The 18,693-nt window shown below is 43.2% G+C and overlaps 1 protein-coding gene across 2 annotated transcripts; it reads left to right on the plus strand.

Annotated features, from left to right (window-relative positions):
- The first annotated feature begins 730 nt into the window (after positions 1-730).
- Positions 731-17,878, plus strand: LOC144717336 (uncharacterized). Of its 2 annotated transcripts, XM_078592819.1 has the most exons (9): positions 753-1,193; positions 2,332-2,403; positions 3,711-3,786; positions 4,417-4,551; positions 10,839-10,949; positions 12,702-12,839; positions 14,252-14,325; positions 16,117-16,435; positions 16,773-17,878. In XM_078592819.1, exons 1-9 carry the CDS (start codon positions 1,125-1,127, stop codon positions 17,306-17,308), a joined length of 1,530 nt encoding a protein of 509 aa, XP_078448945.1. In that variant the 5' UTR covers positions 753-1,124; the 3' UTR covers positions 17,309-17,878. The 2 variants fall into 2 exon arrangements, 1 of the variants encoding a protein (XP_078448945.1); XR_013585066.1 differs by lacking the exon at positions 12,702-12,839 and having other exon boundaries at positions 731-1,193; positions 16,773-16,907.
- The last annotated feature ends 815 nt before the right edge of the window (positions 17,879-18,693 follow it).

Genomic DNA, 18,693 nt, shown 5'->3' on the forward strand with positions numbered 1-18,693 from the left:
GTATCTTTGTCTCCGTGTCTCTCTGACTCCGTGTCATTGTCTTTGTTTTGTGTCTTCGTGTCGGTGTTTTTCTTGGTTTCCGTGCGGGTATTCGCGTGCGTCTGAATCTCATGATTTAAGTGTCGCCCGCGCATTTGCTATGACCACGGCGCATGTTTTGCTACAAAATCTGTTTGCCGATAACCGCGGATGAGATTGACTCATAAATCGCGGATAAACGAAAGGAAAAGGGGCATTGATAATAGTCGGAGTCGAGGGTAAAAGCGCCATGGATAAGAGTTCCCCTGTATAGTATTCAAATGCCAAGTTAAAAAAATAATGTTTCAAAGAGAATTGTATTACTTGTCAGTCTCCAGCTTTCACCCCCTCTATTTATCTGGCCGCTCTGAAGAAGGCTCATTACCCTAAACGTCAACTATGTTGTTGACACTGTATTTTCATGGAAAACCACAGTGTTATTGATGCACATGTTGAGTTTTTTTGTTATGTATGTATACTGTTTGATTTTTTTTTTAAAGGGAAGTCATGCAAGACCTGCAAGGTATGCAGCTCACATTGTTAAAGAAACTGTACTTGCTTCAAATACAGTACTCTACTGGTGGTTCAGATGTCTTGTGACCCCTAATTAATTGACCCCTCCAATGTGTTTCCTTTGCATGTTTATTTCTGCTTCAAATACATCTTACTGACAAAAATATGACGATTTAATGGAGAATGAAATGGTGATCACACGACATCTGGACCACCACCCGGCAGTTTTTCCAGTTGGACCACTCCTCTGAAGCGACAATGAAAAGCACGGAATGAGGAACTTGTAAAGGAGTTGCGGTCGCCGTGTTTTCTAGATTGCTGGGTGTCGTTAGTCTAGAAACTGGCACGGTACATTCATCTTAATCTACATGTATTTTGAGAGACATTAACTGTTTAATAATTAAGTGTTTTACACTCATAGCAACTGGTGATCCAGCTGGGGTTTCTTCTGTAGAAATGTTCAAGTGACACAAGGCGTATTTGCATTATTTGACAGTGAAGTATCTCTAAAGTAAAGCTACATAACAGCGATATTAATTATTCATCGTTAGGTTTGTGCTCCCGTAGTACCATTTTGACACCAAGTTTGAACGATGCAGCCAAAACAAGTGGCAGCAATGGGGCTGATCTCTGGAATCATCTTTTTTACGTTCATCTCAATGGTAAGTGTGTAATACAGTATATACCCACTACGAGCAGACGATTTCTACTCAGCTGCTCCTAATCTCTTTCGTTATCAAACATTACCTCCCATCATCTTCCCAAGCCTCCGATCACCATTGACATAAAGCCGATGGCAAGTGTCGCTATATCCCTTCTGCTGCCAAAATGGTATTTTCTCTCTCAACTGCCCGTGATTTTTCTCCGTTGCTTCTCAGTGGCGATCAGACAATGGGAGGTTGACACTTATTTTGGGCTGCTCTCAATATCTAAAAAAAAAACACGATGTGAGGTGTTTTATTCTCGTTGGCTGCTCCTTCAGTTTCGGCTAGCCTGTTTCTTGCCGTTAATGTTTCAGATGTTTTAACTATTTAATAACTAAATATTGATATCGTCACTTGTGTATAATTGCATTACACCTTTCTTTCAAATATACATATGAATAATCTTAAGATGTTATCCTAACCTTTGGGGCTCTGCAACCATCGAACACCGATTTGTTCGAACACCGAATTAATTTTCCCCATAAGAATGAATGTAAATGACATTAATTGGTTCTCGACACACTAAATCTCTCATTATAAAGCATTTTTACACGAAGTTTACAGTAATTACATGCATAAAATCATAATAAAAACTAGAAATAATAAGTAAATGGAATAAATGAATAAATATATGAAATAAATGAACATTGAACTTCACTTTCCCTGTAGTAAAGAGAGTTGATGGCTTGAGTGGAAGGTAGTGAGGAGGTGGTGGTGATGTTATTGTTTGGAAGGGGAGTCCCCTTCCATAATAACGTCGGGGAACTGCCCTTCTGGGGTTCTTTCTCTTTTGTGCCTCTTTTCTGCCACTGTGAGTCACTTGAGCTCTTTCTGACTAAAAACGTATCTAAAGAGGTTTGTTTCTGCCTCTTACACGGTAAAACCTTTGTCTGGGAAAGCGTCATGCACGCTGGCCATACGCGTCTCAGCCGTACAGGTTCTTTCAAGTCGCGATTGCCCGTTCAACCTCCGAATTTCGTTGGGTTTCCGGGGCAAAAGATGTTCGCAAATATTGTTTGAACACCGATTTGTTCGAATTCTGGTGCGTTCCATCTCCGAGGTTCTACTGTATATTTATTAATCTTTTGCAAAATAGGGCGGTGAAGCATCCCTCTCCAGCCGACTTGGTTATAAAAGATCTGCGTTCCAAGAGGAGTCGTTAACAGAGGTATTACTGTATTTACTTACCTTAAAAAGAAATAATTTTGTGTTACATTTAATTAGATCTATATAAAATATTAACACGTTGCATAATGCATGATAAAATGATATATAATTGTTAGCAACATCAATAAATAAACGTGAACATCAATATCAACATCATATCTGCAGCATTAACCTTTTTATGCAGAGCCACAGTTCATCATCTGAAGTTAAGCTTTTATCCAGGAAGTATGAAGGCCCATTGTAATATTTGCCTGGTCAACACTTGTCAGTGACATGGGCCATGATGCTGGGTATTCTGTAAAAAGGATCTGCATCATCAGCATAGTTGAGATCAGTAAACAGTTTGTCCCCAGAAACCCTTAATCAATCTTTTATCCTTTTGTATCTAATAGATTTGCCAATTTCTGAGTAAAGGTTTTGGTTAGTCTCATTTCTCAAGTTTAGAATACTGTGAGAATGGGCCTGCCACTTTCTCTTAGCTAACTGGAACCTCCATCAGCCAGTTTCTTGGGCAGTGTTCTCGACGATAAGACATCATCAGTGTGAGGGCAGTCACATATTTGAAACCATTGGGTTTGACAGAACGATGGTGGGAGGTGTTTTCACAATTGTGTAATGTCGGGGGCCGCACGACAGGGGACGCACTAAAGGCCACCAGGGGTTGCTAGTGGCCGGCGGGCCTTGCAATGAAGAACATTGATATAGGGCGATCTGGACTGGCTATCCAGCACAGTAGTCGCATCTGCACGTTTCAGAGTCCCAAACCTCACCCATCTCCCATCGGCATCAGGAGAGGAGAATTATGTCATTCCTAAATGTAAACAATGCTCGTATTCGCGATATCAATGTTAACTGGATAGAGCCCAAATAATTCTGGGTTTGATGGTCAAGAGTAGGTATTCATAATTCGTCTTTTTTCAATTTTTACGTTTAAAATTTATTTTTCAAGTCGAATAATTGTATTATTTAAGTAATACATTATTTTATTCATTTTCCTTCAGGGTAATAGAACGAAATGAGACTGGAAAATGTCGGCATACAGTACAGACAAGACAGTACAAGCAAGGCAGTACACATACAACAGACAGTACAAACGATACACTGTGCGAAGCAGACAGTATATTAAACAGTAGAGACGAGGCTTAACAGGCAAGACAAAAATATATTGAATTGATATTGAATCACAATAATACGTAGAATCGCAGGGGATTTGGAGTAGAGTGAATCGTTAGCTGTATTATTGAGGAGTCATTGTTGCATACACGTAGCTGTGTCCTGACTTTTGTTCTACTTTAATTTCATGTTAAGGTTGAGCATAATGAATGTGAAGATAAAGGACAATACAGATCAGTGAAGGGGTTTTGCTGCTACCTCTGTCCTGCAGGTAACCAAGCAAAGCAGTAACACATTGTGACTAATAATGCATCCACTGCCCTATGTGGTCAATTGTTAGTTTGTAGAGTGTGTGTTTTTCATGTAGACAATATAAGCGATTGATGATTGTATTTGCAAAGAATACCACACTTTAAATTACGGCAATGCTTGCAACAGAGCATAAATATAGCTGGGAAGGCCAAAGTTGATCACCATCACCAATGGGCGAGGTTATATTGAATCAGCTGTTCAGTACTCAGCTATGTGCTAATGCCCATAGAGAGTTTTTGGCTGCTATACATTTCCGTACAACAAGCTATAATTTGTGGTCAGGTCGCTTCTGAAAAATATCTCAGTGGGCCTTACCTAGTAAAAAGATACAAATATCTGACATGCCTTTATTCTTTGCCCAAATTAAATACTCTGTGGCATCATTTATTACAGCAGACCATAGCGTAACATTAAAAGGCATTATAAATACATATTTTGTAATTAATATTATGCTTTGTATAAACAATATCATCAATTAGAAATGCATACAGATTGAAGAACGTGTTTGAAATAAAAGGTATTGAGATGTAATATTTAATCAAACATTATTTTCTAACCCCATAATTACTTGAACTTGTCAATTTTACAGGAAATAAGTGGCTTGATGACTGCTTTTCCGATGACGGCCAATCTTTCTGCACATCTTGCATGCCAGGGAAGAGCTACATGGACGTTGCAAACCGTGATCCTCAATGCAAAAAGTGCAGCACCTGCAATATTCTCTGTAAGAGTTCCACATAAGTAGGTTTTCTGTGTATATAGATGTCATCCGAGTGTGGAGATGCATGCATCAAAGGTTAATAAATCACTCTATGTTAAATAAAACAGAACTAAATCGATGAGAAAGTGTGTTGAATCACCTTGCAATTCGTGAGAAAGTGGATTGTAGTGGAAAAACATTGTAATACGAATATTAAGGTCTATGAAATCCGAGGTTGGTTGAAACCATAGGCTGCACCCAAGATTCCATCTTTGGATGGACCATAGATGACAAGGGTCGATTCATGAGAAAGGTGGGCTGAGCAAAAACAATCTCAGGTTATTTCATGGAGTCAGCACTCCAAGTGGGACTCGCTTTACTTCATAAGAGGCTGTGGGCTCTAATCCTGGAGCTGATCTTTTACCTCAACTTGAGCAGGGTGGTGGCCACCTTGTTGCTACATATCATGAAATTAAAGAGAAAGGTTCTCCATCTTAAATAGTTAAAAAAATAATGGCTGTCAAGATATTGAGCTGCTTGAATGAAGAGGACTGATGATCGCACAGGCAATTGCAGCTGGCACTCCCCGGTTGCACGGCGGGCCAGCATGACGACAAGGTGGCCTGTCGAGTTTTACACCAATTGGCTCTGGAAGTTGCATCAATTGAAAAGGCACATGCACAAAGTGGAAATGTATCATACGTTGGTAATGTAGGATGGTCTGAGAACAGGAAAATTCTTAAATAATACGAAAAGCTATAATTCAACCATTAAAAGATGAACACACGCACAGGAACCTTGACAGAGAAATCATACACAGATGACGTCACTGTAAGCTCTAGCACTTCCTATTTTAGAGTTTAGATTAATATGTTCTGGTTATTCATAACTCACCTAAAATGTCCACAATTACACAGTCAATATGATCCATGGCAGCATCAACTAAGCCACTATTCTCCATTAAAACAATGGAATGCTGGCAGATTACAGGCCATGTCACCCAGATACAAATGTTTTTAAAGTCTTATTTTCTTATACACATGTTGTGCAGTAAGACCACGCGGAGACGGGATTTACTATAAGGGCTGTTGCCATGTATTAACACTGTAGCACACAACACTCTAAACTCACACTAGAGGTAGGTGCTCTCTATTCTTGGTCCTTGCCCTGGACCCCCAAACACTAAATTGTCCTATCCTCGGCTATCCCTTGGGACTCTCTCGTCTGGCTGAAGCGGGGGTTCATCCAACACCGCCCTGCGACAAGGAGAGAGAAACCCTCTCAGCCGATCTTTACTAAATACTCGGAGCCATGTTCTTGACTGTCCCCTTGGCTCTCCCACTCATCTGCTCGGGACAGGGGTTCAGCCAACACCGCCCGGCGATGAGGAGGGAGAGACTTCTTCCAGCCGATCCTTTCCCTGACTCCCCACAACGACCCTGCCTTCGTCACGGGGTCCCCCTTCAGTACCCCTTTGGCGGCTCCTCCCCCTAGCTCAGACCCGCCTTTGTTCCCGAAGGTACCCCCTTATAGCGCTCGTGATAGCACCCGTGACATGACGTCATCCTCGGCTGTCAACTCGCTCGCACCTCTGTTCTCCCCTTCATGGTTGCTCACACTACTCCTCTCCCCCCCCCCCCCCCACCATAAAACATTTTCAGCCGTCCCGGCTGCTAACTATACTGGAATCAACCTGCATTGGGGCCGATGGCAAACAGCCAGAAAACCATCAACAAGAACAATTGTAACAACAACATAACAATATCAACAATAACAATATCAATGGAGGTGTGAAGACAGCCATCTGCAGGGGGGACAACACGGGTGTTAAGGCAGAACGGCAAGTGCAAGGAAGGCCTTCATCTCTCAGTCCAAGGTGCCGACCACAACGTCGGCGATGGCTGGCGTTCGACAACAACGGGCCCAAAAGAAGGTGCTCAACGGAAAAAAGCTACTCTGGACCGTGTATGTGCCGCCGGTCCGCTCCCACGGGCAGCATCCATGGGCGGGCGGTGCGTCCGCTGATGTCGGGTTCACTCACCGACGGGGAAGCAGGTCACTCCACGGGAACTACTCGGAGGGGTTCTGTGGGTGGACAAGCAGAAATTATACTGCACCCCGTCCCGGCCAGGATGGCCTGGTTCGTCGGACGCGTCAGGCACCGGCCGTTCCGGAGTTGGGGATGAATCTACGGGATAAGGCAAAACATCTTTTCAACCTGGATGGATGCACGATCCAGCAATGGCGACCGAACTGGATGCGCACGCACTGTGGCCGGCGAACCTCCACAACCTCAATGGGACCCTGCCAAGGGCGATGTAATTTCGGGGACGTCCCAATGGGCACCTGGGGGCAATGTAGCCATGCTTTGTCCCCCTTCCTCCATGGAAGCCCGGATCCCTGGTGTTTTTGTAAGCGCTCGTTAGCTGCTTGTCGGTTGGCCGAATTATCCACGGCAGCTTCCCGTGCTTCACGCAGCCTGTCAAGCATGACCCTCATCGAAGCGGGCATGGCGGATCCCATCTTAGACGAGCTCAGGCCCATTTGCACATGCCTTGGGGGTTCTGGCTCTCTCCCGTACATCAGATAAAAGGGTGAAAAACCCATTGAGGAGTGAGGGGCCAACCTGTACGCGGCCAGGATGCCCGGAAAAAACAGGTCTCAGTCCGACTGGGACACGTTCACTTGGTGGCACAGCATGGATGTGAGGGTGCGATTTAACCACTCCAACATCCCATCTGTTTGAGGGTGTAGGGCGAGGTACGGATTTTATTCATGCCAAGTAGGTCACAGACCTCCTTGAGCAGTTCGGGAAGAAAAATTCCGACCCTGGTCGGTTAGAAGCTGCTCAGGGGCACCCTTATCTAAAACATGCCCATGCAAAAAGGCATTGGTGATAGACGAGGCCGACTGATCTTGCAAGGGCCACGCCATGGGCTAACGTGTGAGGTATTTGACTCCAACCAAAAGATACTTGTGGCCCCGTTGGGAAGTTGGAAATGGGCCTAAAATGTCGAGGGCCACAAGTTCATTTACATGAGAAACCTGAATGGACTGCAGCGGGGGCCGAACACGCACACCTGGAGGCTTCCGCCATGCACAATAATTAGCGCCACGTCGCTTTCCATGCCCGGCCAGTAATAATCCCGCTTGATGGTCAACAAGGTCTTGTGGGTCTCAAGGTGCATCAATTTCTCGAGAGGTATCTTCCATCTGTAAGCGAGACCATTCATCCTGAGGTAGACTTAGGCCAAAATCCGCGGGCAGCGACGCACCCGGAAGAGGAGCTGCATCAGCTGTTGCCACAAATTGGGGCCCGGGGTCAATTGGGGCCCTGCAACGACACGAGCCAGTCATGCATGCACACCTACTCTCCTGTGGCAATCTAGATAACGCGTCCGCATTCCCATGCTGTGCCCCCTTCCTGTGAATGACGTCAAATGCATACTCCTGCAGCACCTCAAGCCAGCGGGACAGCTGACCTGAGGGTTGGTCTATGTGTAGCGTCCCCCTATGGGCACAGGCCCATAGGGGGTGCCGCCCTGAGCTGGAGAAGGACAGAGAGAGCCAGACCGTTGAGGGGCCGGGTTCTCCCCCCCCCCCCCAGATCCCAGGTAAGGGGTTGGGGGGTTCTTCCAGAACCCCCTTGAAGGTTCCAGAAAGGGGGCAGTACTGGGGGCGGTGAGCCCCCGAGAGGTGTATAAAAGGGGCACCTCTGGGACAGCTCGGGGCAGTGCTCGGAAGACGAAGAACAGAAGACCAGCCTAGCTAGGACCCTGGGACCCCGGGACCCGACGTCCTTGTAAGGGCCGGGGCTGAGCGCGGACCAGTGGTCAGGACCCGTACCTTGGCTAGGTCGGGTCAGTTAGCCTCCCCTAGGGCACAAATAGCCGGAGGGCTGTACCTCCCTAGATCGTGAGAGTTAAGGGGAGTTCTGTTTGTAGTTACAAATAAATTGTGTTGCCTCTAAAGACAACGTCTCCAGTCTCCGTGGATCCCACTACATATGCGCAGGGAGTATTGCAAGGCGGCATGATCCATCTGAACATTGAACCGCCTGCCATACAAATGGGGCCTGTACAGTTGTATAAAGTACACAATGGCCAGCAGCTCCCTACGGGTCACACAATAGCGTTGCTCAGCAAAGGACAACATGCGACTGCCATATGCAACAACCCTCTTGGCACCGTCGACCACCTGGGAGAGCAGACCCCCTATGCCTGTGTCACTGGCATCTGTGTCTAACACGATTAAGATTTTAAGGGGAATTTTGGCTAAATATTTTGTGCCCAAAAGGCATAGCATGGCCAACGTCTTTGAGACCAAGACGGGGCCTTCCAATTCAATGTCACTAATTCGAATAGAGGCAACGATGTGTCCAAATATGCCCAAACTACCTCTGTTTGCAGCAACACAAGCTCCCTTTACAGGCCTCAACTGACCAACGCTGTGTGGCAACAAGCTGAAAATGATTTCTGATATAATGGTGGCCGACACACCCGTATCCACCAAAATAAAGACTCTACCCCTTGAACATAATGAGCGACCGCGGAGGAGCCTGCCACGACCGCCACAACCCGATGCGCGAGTGCATCCCATTGATGTACCCGCCTTGGCCACCAGATGGCCGACGGTGAACAGACATCGTGTGGCTGAAGAACTTTAGCGGTGCCCCGGTGATCGTGAACCCTATCCCCGCAAGATGTGTGAGGTGAAGGTAGCGGCCGAGTTGCTGATGCGTCGCGATTTGCCTGGGGCCCTGATGACGATGCGGAGGCGGAGGGAGACAAGGTTCCGCCGAAGGCGTCAGGAACGCTGCGGCAGCCCCTGGCGATGTGGCCAGGCTGGCCACAGTGAAAGCACGTGGTGGATGCCGGCCCCTGCGAGAGAGGAGCCCTCGTTCGCCACTGCTGCTCCGGCCGACGACCACCAGCACCCCTCCGCGCACGGCTGGGCTCCCGCCTCCGACATCCGGGAGACGAGGCACGCGGCTGACTGCAGCAGTTGGCCGAGCTGACTGGTGAGGAGCTGCCAGCCCTCCGGCGACAGTGAGTGGCCGCAAGCGGCAGCCTCCATCTTCTGCATCGGTTGCAGAAGTTTGGTGGGGCGCATCTCCAGGGTCCTGGACTCCGGGGACGTTGTGGATACCTCCTCCGTCTCATCTTCGTTGTCCGACTGCACGAAGGGTGGGTTCTTTCTCTTCGAAGCCGACTTTTGCATGTCGACAAAGTTTTTTTTCCCGGTCACTTCTGGCACCAGTTGTGGTGCAGTAAGACCACATGGAGACGGGATTTACTATAAGGGCTGTTGCCGTTGATTAACACTGTTGCACACAAAACTCTAATCTCAGACCAGAGGTAGTTGCTCTCTATTCTTGGACCTTGCTCTGGACCCCCGAACACTATATTCTCCTACCCTCGGCTATCCCTTGGGGCTCTCTCACTCGTCTGGCTGGAGTGGGGGTTCATACAACACCGTCCGGAGACGAAGAGAGAGAAACCCTCTCTCTCAGCCGATCCTGACTGAATACTCGGAGCCCTGCACCCGGCTATCCGCCTGGCTCTCCCACTCGTCTGCCCGGGACGGGGGTTCAGCCAACACCGCCCGGCGACCAGGAGGGAGAGACTTCTTCCAGCCGATCCTTGCCCCGGCTCCCCACAACGACCCCGCCTTCGTCATGGGGTCCCCCTTAAGTACCCCTTTGGCGGCTCCTCCTCCTAGCTCGGACCCACCTTTGTTCCCGAAGGTACCCTCTTACAGCACCCGTCACATGACGTCTTCCTCGGCTGTCAACTCGCTCGCACCTCCCTCTGTTCTCCCCCTCATGGTTGCTCATGCTACTCTACACACACATCACCACATGATACAGATAAAGTCACCTCATCGCAACTATGTTATTATAATTGCGATTATTATTTGAGTTGATCTGCGATGAGGCATGCATTCTCGAATGCCATGCTACAGGTAAATGTGACCCACTGTGATTATAATGATCAAAGAATAACTCCTCTCATCCGTACATTAGATGCAGATTCTTTATTTCCACTGAAGGAATCCGATTAGCTATGCCTTTCACAAATGCCCAGGAGGGACGGATCAGCAAGTTACAACAATAAACATTCGTTTATCAGTTACCCTGTTCTCCACAGCCATCAAAGATTATACATGTTCCATCGTATTACAAAATTGTAATGTACACTATGCTAAAATTATAGCTACTTGGGACATTGTCAAGACAAACATTTTGTACATTAAACAAACAGTACAGTACTGAAATTAAAGTAAGTTTCCTTTTGTTCTCTGATGTGTAGATGAAGATGTTCAACGGTACTGTACTGTCACTTGTGACACTGTGTGTCAGTGTAAGGATGGATACAGTCGGCCTCATCCTTTACAGCCTTGTGGAGTTACATCAAACACAGGTGAGAAATGTCCTGTTTATTTCTATAGCCTCTGTTTCCAACATATGCAATTAAGAACGATTGGCATCAGGAAATACACCAACTTGCAATCGGTAATGAATTTACACATCTTGGACCTCATTGATATATTGTCAGTAGGGCTGTTTCGAAGATCCCACTGGAGTTAAAATCAGGTTCTTCTGTGTGGTACATTTTTGCACAATTGTAAAAAAAGATGTAATTTTTTGTGGATTGTGTGTAATAAAAAAAAACACAATTGTCACGTCCAGTACACATGTTTTTGTCAATTCATTGCTGGATGAGGTCCTGTAATTTTGATATCAGGACTCTCTGACACATTCGACCACTTTTAAATTATGACATAGCTAACACGGTGGTGTGTAGCTTAGTGTCGACAATACTCGAATATTTTAACTCACAACTCTACTGGACGTCTCGCAAAAACATTACCAAGCTGCAGCGTGTACAAAATTATTTGGCACATGTCGTGACGGGAACTGCAAGATCCGACCTTGTTCGTGCAGTGCTCGCCAAGCTGCATTTGCTTCCAGTTGCCAAACGAATACATTATAAGGTCGCACTCATTACACATAAAGTGCTTGCCACAAATAAACCACAATACCTTACTGATCTCCCATGAGCATAAACCACCACACAAACTCCGATCATCATCACAGTGGCTTTTTTGGCTATCCATCAACAAAGACGGTCACTGTATCGCGTGCTTTCAGATGTGCTTCTGCATCCGTCTGGAATGCTCTTCCTTTCGATCTATGCACGTTAAAATCTAGATTTAAAACTAATTTCTTTAGAACTGATTTTGTGTTGTTTGTTGTCCTTCCCCCACACCTCCGATTAGCACGGTTGGCTACATACAGTGCGAAAGAAGTTCAACATACATATATACATGTGGATTGTGGGTGTTATTTTACAAAACGGTACCACGCTGGTTAGTGGGGGTTGCTGAAGAGGGGTTGCATAGATTCACAGGACAACAACGAATCTTGCTACATTGTCCCCTATTGCCCACCACAGCATGTTAAAAATCATATCTATACTTTGATCCATCAGGCTTCATCGTGCATATTTACTTTATTAAGCAGATCTCTACAGCAAAGCAAATTTAGTGTGGCACTGACCAGTCGTAACGATGTTTGTGGATAGCTCTTGCCTACAACATCTTGCTAACATTTGTATAATTGGCCACACTGCTGATGAGACTTTGCAAGTATAAATCATCCTAGATTTGAAGCTTTCGTGACTGCAAGGATCCATACTCCTAGTTTTTTCGGTAAAGTCACGTAGGTAAAAAAATGAAATAAAAATTAATAAAAATAAAATAATAAAAATCACGACGTTTCGGAGGCAACACAAGTCTCCGTCATCATATCAACTTGATACAGCAAATCTGGCTGTGACGGTCCCACCTGATGACGGAGACTTGTGTTGCCTCTGAAACGTCGTGATTTTTATTATTTTATTTTTATTAATTTCATTTTTTTACCTACGTGACTTTACCGAAAAAACTAGGAGTATATAAATCATCCCCAAGTTTGCACACTTAAATGCATGTTACTAGACAACATTGCTACCAAATGTAAATTGGTTGATGCACTGATATAAAAGCATAGGCACTGGTGTCGATGTAACATTATTTCAGAGGGTGATATACAATAGTCTTGGCATTTAATTGTATATGTCAATAAATATGCATGCTGAATGTGTGTGCCCTCTGCCATTTTCTACCTGCAGAAAAAAACATTACAATTCCTACTGGAATTCCTACTGGAATTGTGATCACAATTCCTACTGGAATTGTGATCTTCATTGTTCTGGTGGCAGTGGTGGCCTTATTGATTTATCGGAAGAAGAAATGCTTATACCCCTTTGGTAAGAAACATTAGAGCATTTTATATAATTTGCATTGTTTAGTAATGAGACCAATGCTTCAATGAGTGGCCTATCTGTGATTCATGAGACAACAAATCAGGGCTGTAGATGAATGGGAAGACTTCCCAGTGCACATAACAAAAACTCGTGCAATGTCCAAGATTAGACTAAGCAGTAATCTTGACTTAAGTTTCTAGTCCACAATTATGAATGTTAAGCGTTTCCATATAGACACTACTATGTATATATAATAATTGTATTGTGTTGATTTGTTTCAATGTTTTCCTTGTTCGTGCTTCACACTACTCTTCAACATAACTGCCATCAATAAAATGTGACCAGACATCCACCTAAACAATTAACAGACAAAAAAAACATCCCACAACTATACTTGCTCTATGGCCATGCCAAACCTACCAATTCAAGTGGACCTTCAGAACCTCACGAAGTCTATATTAAAAACCTGAAACCCACTGTAAGATCGAGCTTAAGCTCTCAAAGTGCCCTCATTCAAACTTGAGTCGTGGGAGAGAGTAAACTCCAATAATGCCAAGGTCCCTAACAAGTGCTTCATCACGGAGTCCACAGAATAAACTTTCAATTACAATTTGCTCTGCAAAAAAATGCTCTGTGTTTAACTGAATCAGAACATCGAATGGCAAATTTGGCTATATTATGGACTGAAAATTTAAGAATAGCACACAGTGTGACTGCGGACACAAATCTCAAACCTTTGACCACATAGACTGGCACTGCATGCTTTAAAATTGCACTGGTAGAATTTCAGAGACTCGTCAGACTATTCTTGCAGCAGTTCACTGGTTCAGAAACCTCGACGTAAATGTTGCTGATCAGCTAGCACCCATAGAAAAGAAAATGTGTGACTCTACAATGTCATGTACATTGATACTGTCATCCAAATATCTGCTACACATTTAGGACCAGAATTCCATCTTCATGGAACAGCTAACACACATTAACATTAAGATTTTCCACATTGCTAATAATGGTGCATTTAAACACAAAATCGAACTCAAATATATGTTAGTCAAGATATCAGAAAAAGTATGTTTTAGTCGCAATACTTGGTTGCTAATAAGAACTTGCATCATGCACAACAGATTAATTAATGTAAAACAAAGTAATTGCTGTACAATTGATTCAGTAGATATCAATTAACTGATAACACCATCTTATAAAATCACACCTGTACCGTCACTATGATCACGTGCCTTGCAATATGTTTTACTCCACGTGTTGTAGTTTACTTACGAACCGAGCAGGTTCACTTTTAGACACTCTCATAATACCATAGTCATAACAGCATAAAGCATACATTGTGCTCCCAGGATCATTAGCAATGCTTTCAGTAGATGCTACAGAGTGGACATGTGTCACGTATTGTTGTACAGGAACAGATGATTCTGGCAACGTGACAGAGACTGTGCCACTTCTTAATGTGGAAGTGCCCAAGGATGTCCTTAAGGTAAGTCAAGCAGCATATGCTGGGGCCTGGCTCCCATGACATTGCATCACGGGAACTCATGTACTCTTGATAATTGGTTTTTTTACCCTTCTATCTGGCAAGAAAACTGATACCTTTTTTTTACAAGGAATCATGTTTGCATTAACCACAATACCTGCAGCCATAATGCAAAAAAAACATAACTCTGATAATATATGCACTGTCCTTGAAGGAAAGCTGTCTCGGGTGTGGACCAATCAACTTCAAGGACAGTGCATATATTATCAGAGTTATGTTTTTTGTTTGCATTATGGCTGCAGGTATTGTGGTCTATGCAAACATGACTCCTTGTAAAAAAGGTGTCAGTTTTGTTGCCAGATAGAAGGGTAAAAAACCAATTATCATATTTTTGACTGGCAAATGAGGTTCCAATGGTGTCATGTACTCTTGTGGAGCCTTCCACTGTTTAATTGTGAATGTAGACTCTCGCAAAACTATCTTATCCCCACTTTTGGTGTGGTGGTGTGGTGGTGTGGGTTGTGGTTTGTGGTGGTGATTGGGTAGGGTGTTAGAATTGTCAGCCTAAGCTGGCCAACGTATTTCCCATCATGTTTTTCAAGACTTCATTGGGACTCTGTTGTCTGAATGTTGCCCTATTGTACATGTGGTGGTCACTGTTTGCCATGTTCTTCTGCCATGGATCTTTAGTATAATTTTAATCTATTTTTCTTACTCTGCATTTTGCTCTATTTTAACTGTTTTGTATTTTACTGTATTTTAAGTTGCTTTGAGATACTGTGGAATTGAAGCTATAAATACAGATAATCCTCATCCAATAGCACAATAGCAATTTATTGCCAATCGCAATATATTTTCCACTGTCTTAAAAAATACATTTACTCATACAATAAAAGTAATCGGCATGATCTATTTACAATCGATTGACCAAAACATGTCACACATTTCAATCGCAGCTATAGCTGGAATGATGAATCAATTAAATTGATCCATTAACTGTAATTTGTAATGGGCTACTTTTTTGTGGTCAATTGCTCTGGCCATTGAAAAATGGCAGCTGCCCCACTTACTGTCTCCCGAAGATAGTAACCGAGTAAACATTCAATGCTGAGCCAACGGTTGGCATGTGGATGTACCGTTAGACGAATGTTCCATGCTTACTGTAAATTTCCATACAAGCTCCACTCTGTGAGGTGGCTGAGGATGCAATGTATTTCACCAAGCTCCTATGTCACTTCCCATCTAACAGAAAATATGGGACCAGAGGTGAGATGTGTGTTTTCCAACTTTTATTTGCGTAAGCCAATTCACGTAATCAATCCAATAACTCGCAGAGTACTCCAAAACAAATATTATATATTCCATGAAATAACTGGATATCTTAGCTCTAATCAGAACCACTATAAGTATGCATCTTGCTGTAGATACATATGTTCATTCAGTATTGGCATTGGAGAACTGAAAATTATCAAAGGAAGATGTATAGTAAGCAGTGAAACTGTAAAATAATACCTTTGGAAAATCAGTTGTCACCTTTATAACAATTGTGGGATCCTGCAAAAATAAAGCTCAATGCCTTGGTAGTCTTAAACCATTAGAGGAAATTCCAGATTACAATGGCAGGGCAATTTATCCCTTTACAGAAATGTAAGTGTTTCAATAATACGCACCCAATATGTAACACTCTATTTTAGCAACTCTGGAGGAATTGTGTCAAATAATGCAAGAGTAAAATCTACAACCATCGAAATACCATAAAAAATTCCTATTGTGGCTTCTTTCCCGTTTGGACAGGAACCACGAATGCTCATCGATAAGAGAATGAAGTCCAGTAATGCAGAAGTTTGGCGGCAGTTCCATGAGTTGCTGCCAGAAGTGCATAAATCCATCTCTGAAAACACCTTCTATTTCTTGTACGAGATGGATAAAAAATACAACGTTCCCATACCGGTGTACTGGAATGTTTATGAAATTACTGACATCTCAGCACGTGCAATCTATATACTCAATTATTTTATTGATGAGCGTGAAGAGATGTGCCAGGGGCTCTTGGAGATGATCCGTGCAGGACAGAACAAGCAAACGCAGCTGCAGACCCTGCTTGACTCTGCCGGTATGTGGGATCTGATGGGCAACTGGGCCTCACTGTGGGACTTTTCTTAGTTAATCATGGATATCACTACTAAAGGCAGAGATGTTGCTGCTAGGTATCGTTTAAGTATGTATTACAGCTAAAATAAGTATTAAATAGTTTTTCATCTAAAAACTGAGGCAATTGTATTGTAAAGTACAAACATTAAGCAATTGTTTAAATTGCAATAATTTAACAATATCATCCATGCATCCGTCTCATTTTGTTTTACTGAAAACGAGGCGTTATAAATCTTGGATTGATAAACCGAACTCTGGTTGTGAATGTCTGTTCACATGTCTCACTGGTTTCTTTGCAGTTAAATGCTCTCCAACTCTTAATCGAAACACTGCACAAAAAGAACTTAACATCTCAGATGATGGCAAGACAGCGGAATGGCTCAAGAGCCCTCCAGATAAACCCGATCACCCAGATCGGTTCAAATACTGGTCACAGGTGCTGTCCTCTGAGAGTTTCTCTAAAGGATGCCACTTCTGGGTGGTGAATGTGGGGGACGTGGAAAACCTTCGTGTTGGTGTCTCTTACCAGAGTATTCTACGTAAAGAACAAGACAGTGCATGCTTGATGGGATTTAACAGCAGGTCCTGGTGTTTATGGAAACACGAGAACAAATACAAGGCATGGCACGACCAGCATAGCACGGAGCTGCAAGTTGGTGAACATCTTCGCAGAATCGGTGTTGGCTTGGACTATGATAAACGGGTTCTGTTATTTTACAATGCTGACAACTATGAGCATCTACACACATTTTATGTTCACTTCTCTGAACCCCTGCATGTTGCTCTGTGGGTGTGGCATGGGTTCCTCACTATTGAGCCTGTTAACAACGATTAAAATGGATATAGATTTAATAATTTATCCGTGTAAAATAATAAACAGGATCAAATTGCCATCCAAATTCTCTTAGGAAAGTCGTAGGAAGGTTTTAAGAAACTATTTCCATTCACCATATTGTTTTCACTGCCATGTTCACTGATAATCTCTATATATAATTATTGGGAAGGAAATATCTTTCCAAAAGGATGCTTCTCCATAGTAATTTCATGTTCAGGAGTTTTAACAGCCAAACGTGACTTTTTTTCAAATTCACTGTTTATCATAGATACCAATGTAACTCCACTGAACAAGTTGAGCTTTGCCAGCCAGGTTAATTAGCTTTATAAGAAGGGTTAATATTTGCAACGTCTGAATGGCACAATGTTCTCTTGTAATTTCATTACATTAATTCGATGGAACTTTCCTTTGGGCTGTAAATTGCCTACGACATAGTCCATTCCTTTTCCACATATATGTGGATATTACAAATAGAAAGGGTTTGTACCCATCTGCTGGTCCACCCACGCTCTTATAATCAGCAAAATCACGGATAACAGAAACTTCCAATTTGAAGGTAAGAATGACAAATTGGTCTAACTCCATGGATAAGACAGTAACAAATCACAATAGATTTATGGTACTGTATTTCCACATTTTTGCAGAGTAGTTGGATAACTGTCATCACGTCCAATCTCTATCAATTTTTTTTGTAATTGTATATAAAATATCGTACTTTAATATGGCAATTGAGCAATATGTGTTACCAGGCTGTGATTCATACTTAGTTATATTAAGAACGTTTCATGGGAAGTCAACCCCAGAAAAAAAAAATGAACAGCAGTCTTGATTTGAAGCTTTCGTGACTGCAGGAATCCATACTCTTCGGTTCTTTTGCGAAAGTCACGTAGGTAGAAATAAAATAAAATAAATCACGTTTCGGAGGCAACACAAGCCTCGAAGAAAAACAGAAGTCTCTTGAGACCTGACTTCAGTCAATTGAAGTGATACAGCATTTGGCCACTAGACAGCAGCAGTGACAGCAAGCACTCTGCGACCACTTGTTGACCCTGTCGGTACCATTGATGGCTGGAGTGAAGTTGCCTTGACTAGAGGTTTTTATTTTTGTGTTTTAAGTAAGAGGCATCATAATAAATTCCCCCGAGAATTAGTTTGATACATGTCTGCTTTAAATCGCAGGTAAACTGGGACTTTTCAGCCTAGTTATTGTTGGCCATAACGTCTGCCCGAAGCATGGGATTAATAATCTTGGGGTGAAAACTTAATTTGGAGCTTTCGTGAATGCAGGAATTATTCTTTGGTTCTTTCGGTAAAGTCAGGTATAAAGATAAAATAATAAATTAATACATTTATAAATTAATAAATTGAATTAAATACTAGCATAC

This window comes from Lampetra planeri, chromosome 3, assembly GCF_965212315.1.
Source record: "Lampetra planeri chromosome 3, kcLamPlan1.2.h2, whole genome shotgun sequence".
Taxonomy (NCBI): Eukaryota; Metazoa; Chordata; class Hyperoartia; order Petromyzontiformes; family Petromyzontidae; genus Lampetra; species Lampetra planeri.

Excerpts from the sequence above, each read along its gene's own strand:
- LOC144717336 (XM_078592819.1), top strand. The coding sequence starts at position 1,125 with ATGCAGCCAAAACAAGTGGCAGCAATGGGGCTGATCTCTGGAATCATC. Across the intron at positions 2,404-3,710 it reads AAGAGGAGTCGTTAACAGAG|GTTGAGCATAATGAATGTGA; the intron begins GTATTACTGTAT and ends TTTCATGTTAAG. Across the intron at positions 3,787-4,416 it reads CTGCTACCTCTGTCCTGCAG|GAAATAAGTGGCTTGATGAC; the intron begins GTAACCAAGCAA and ends TCAATTTTACAG.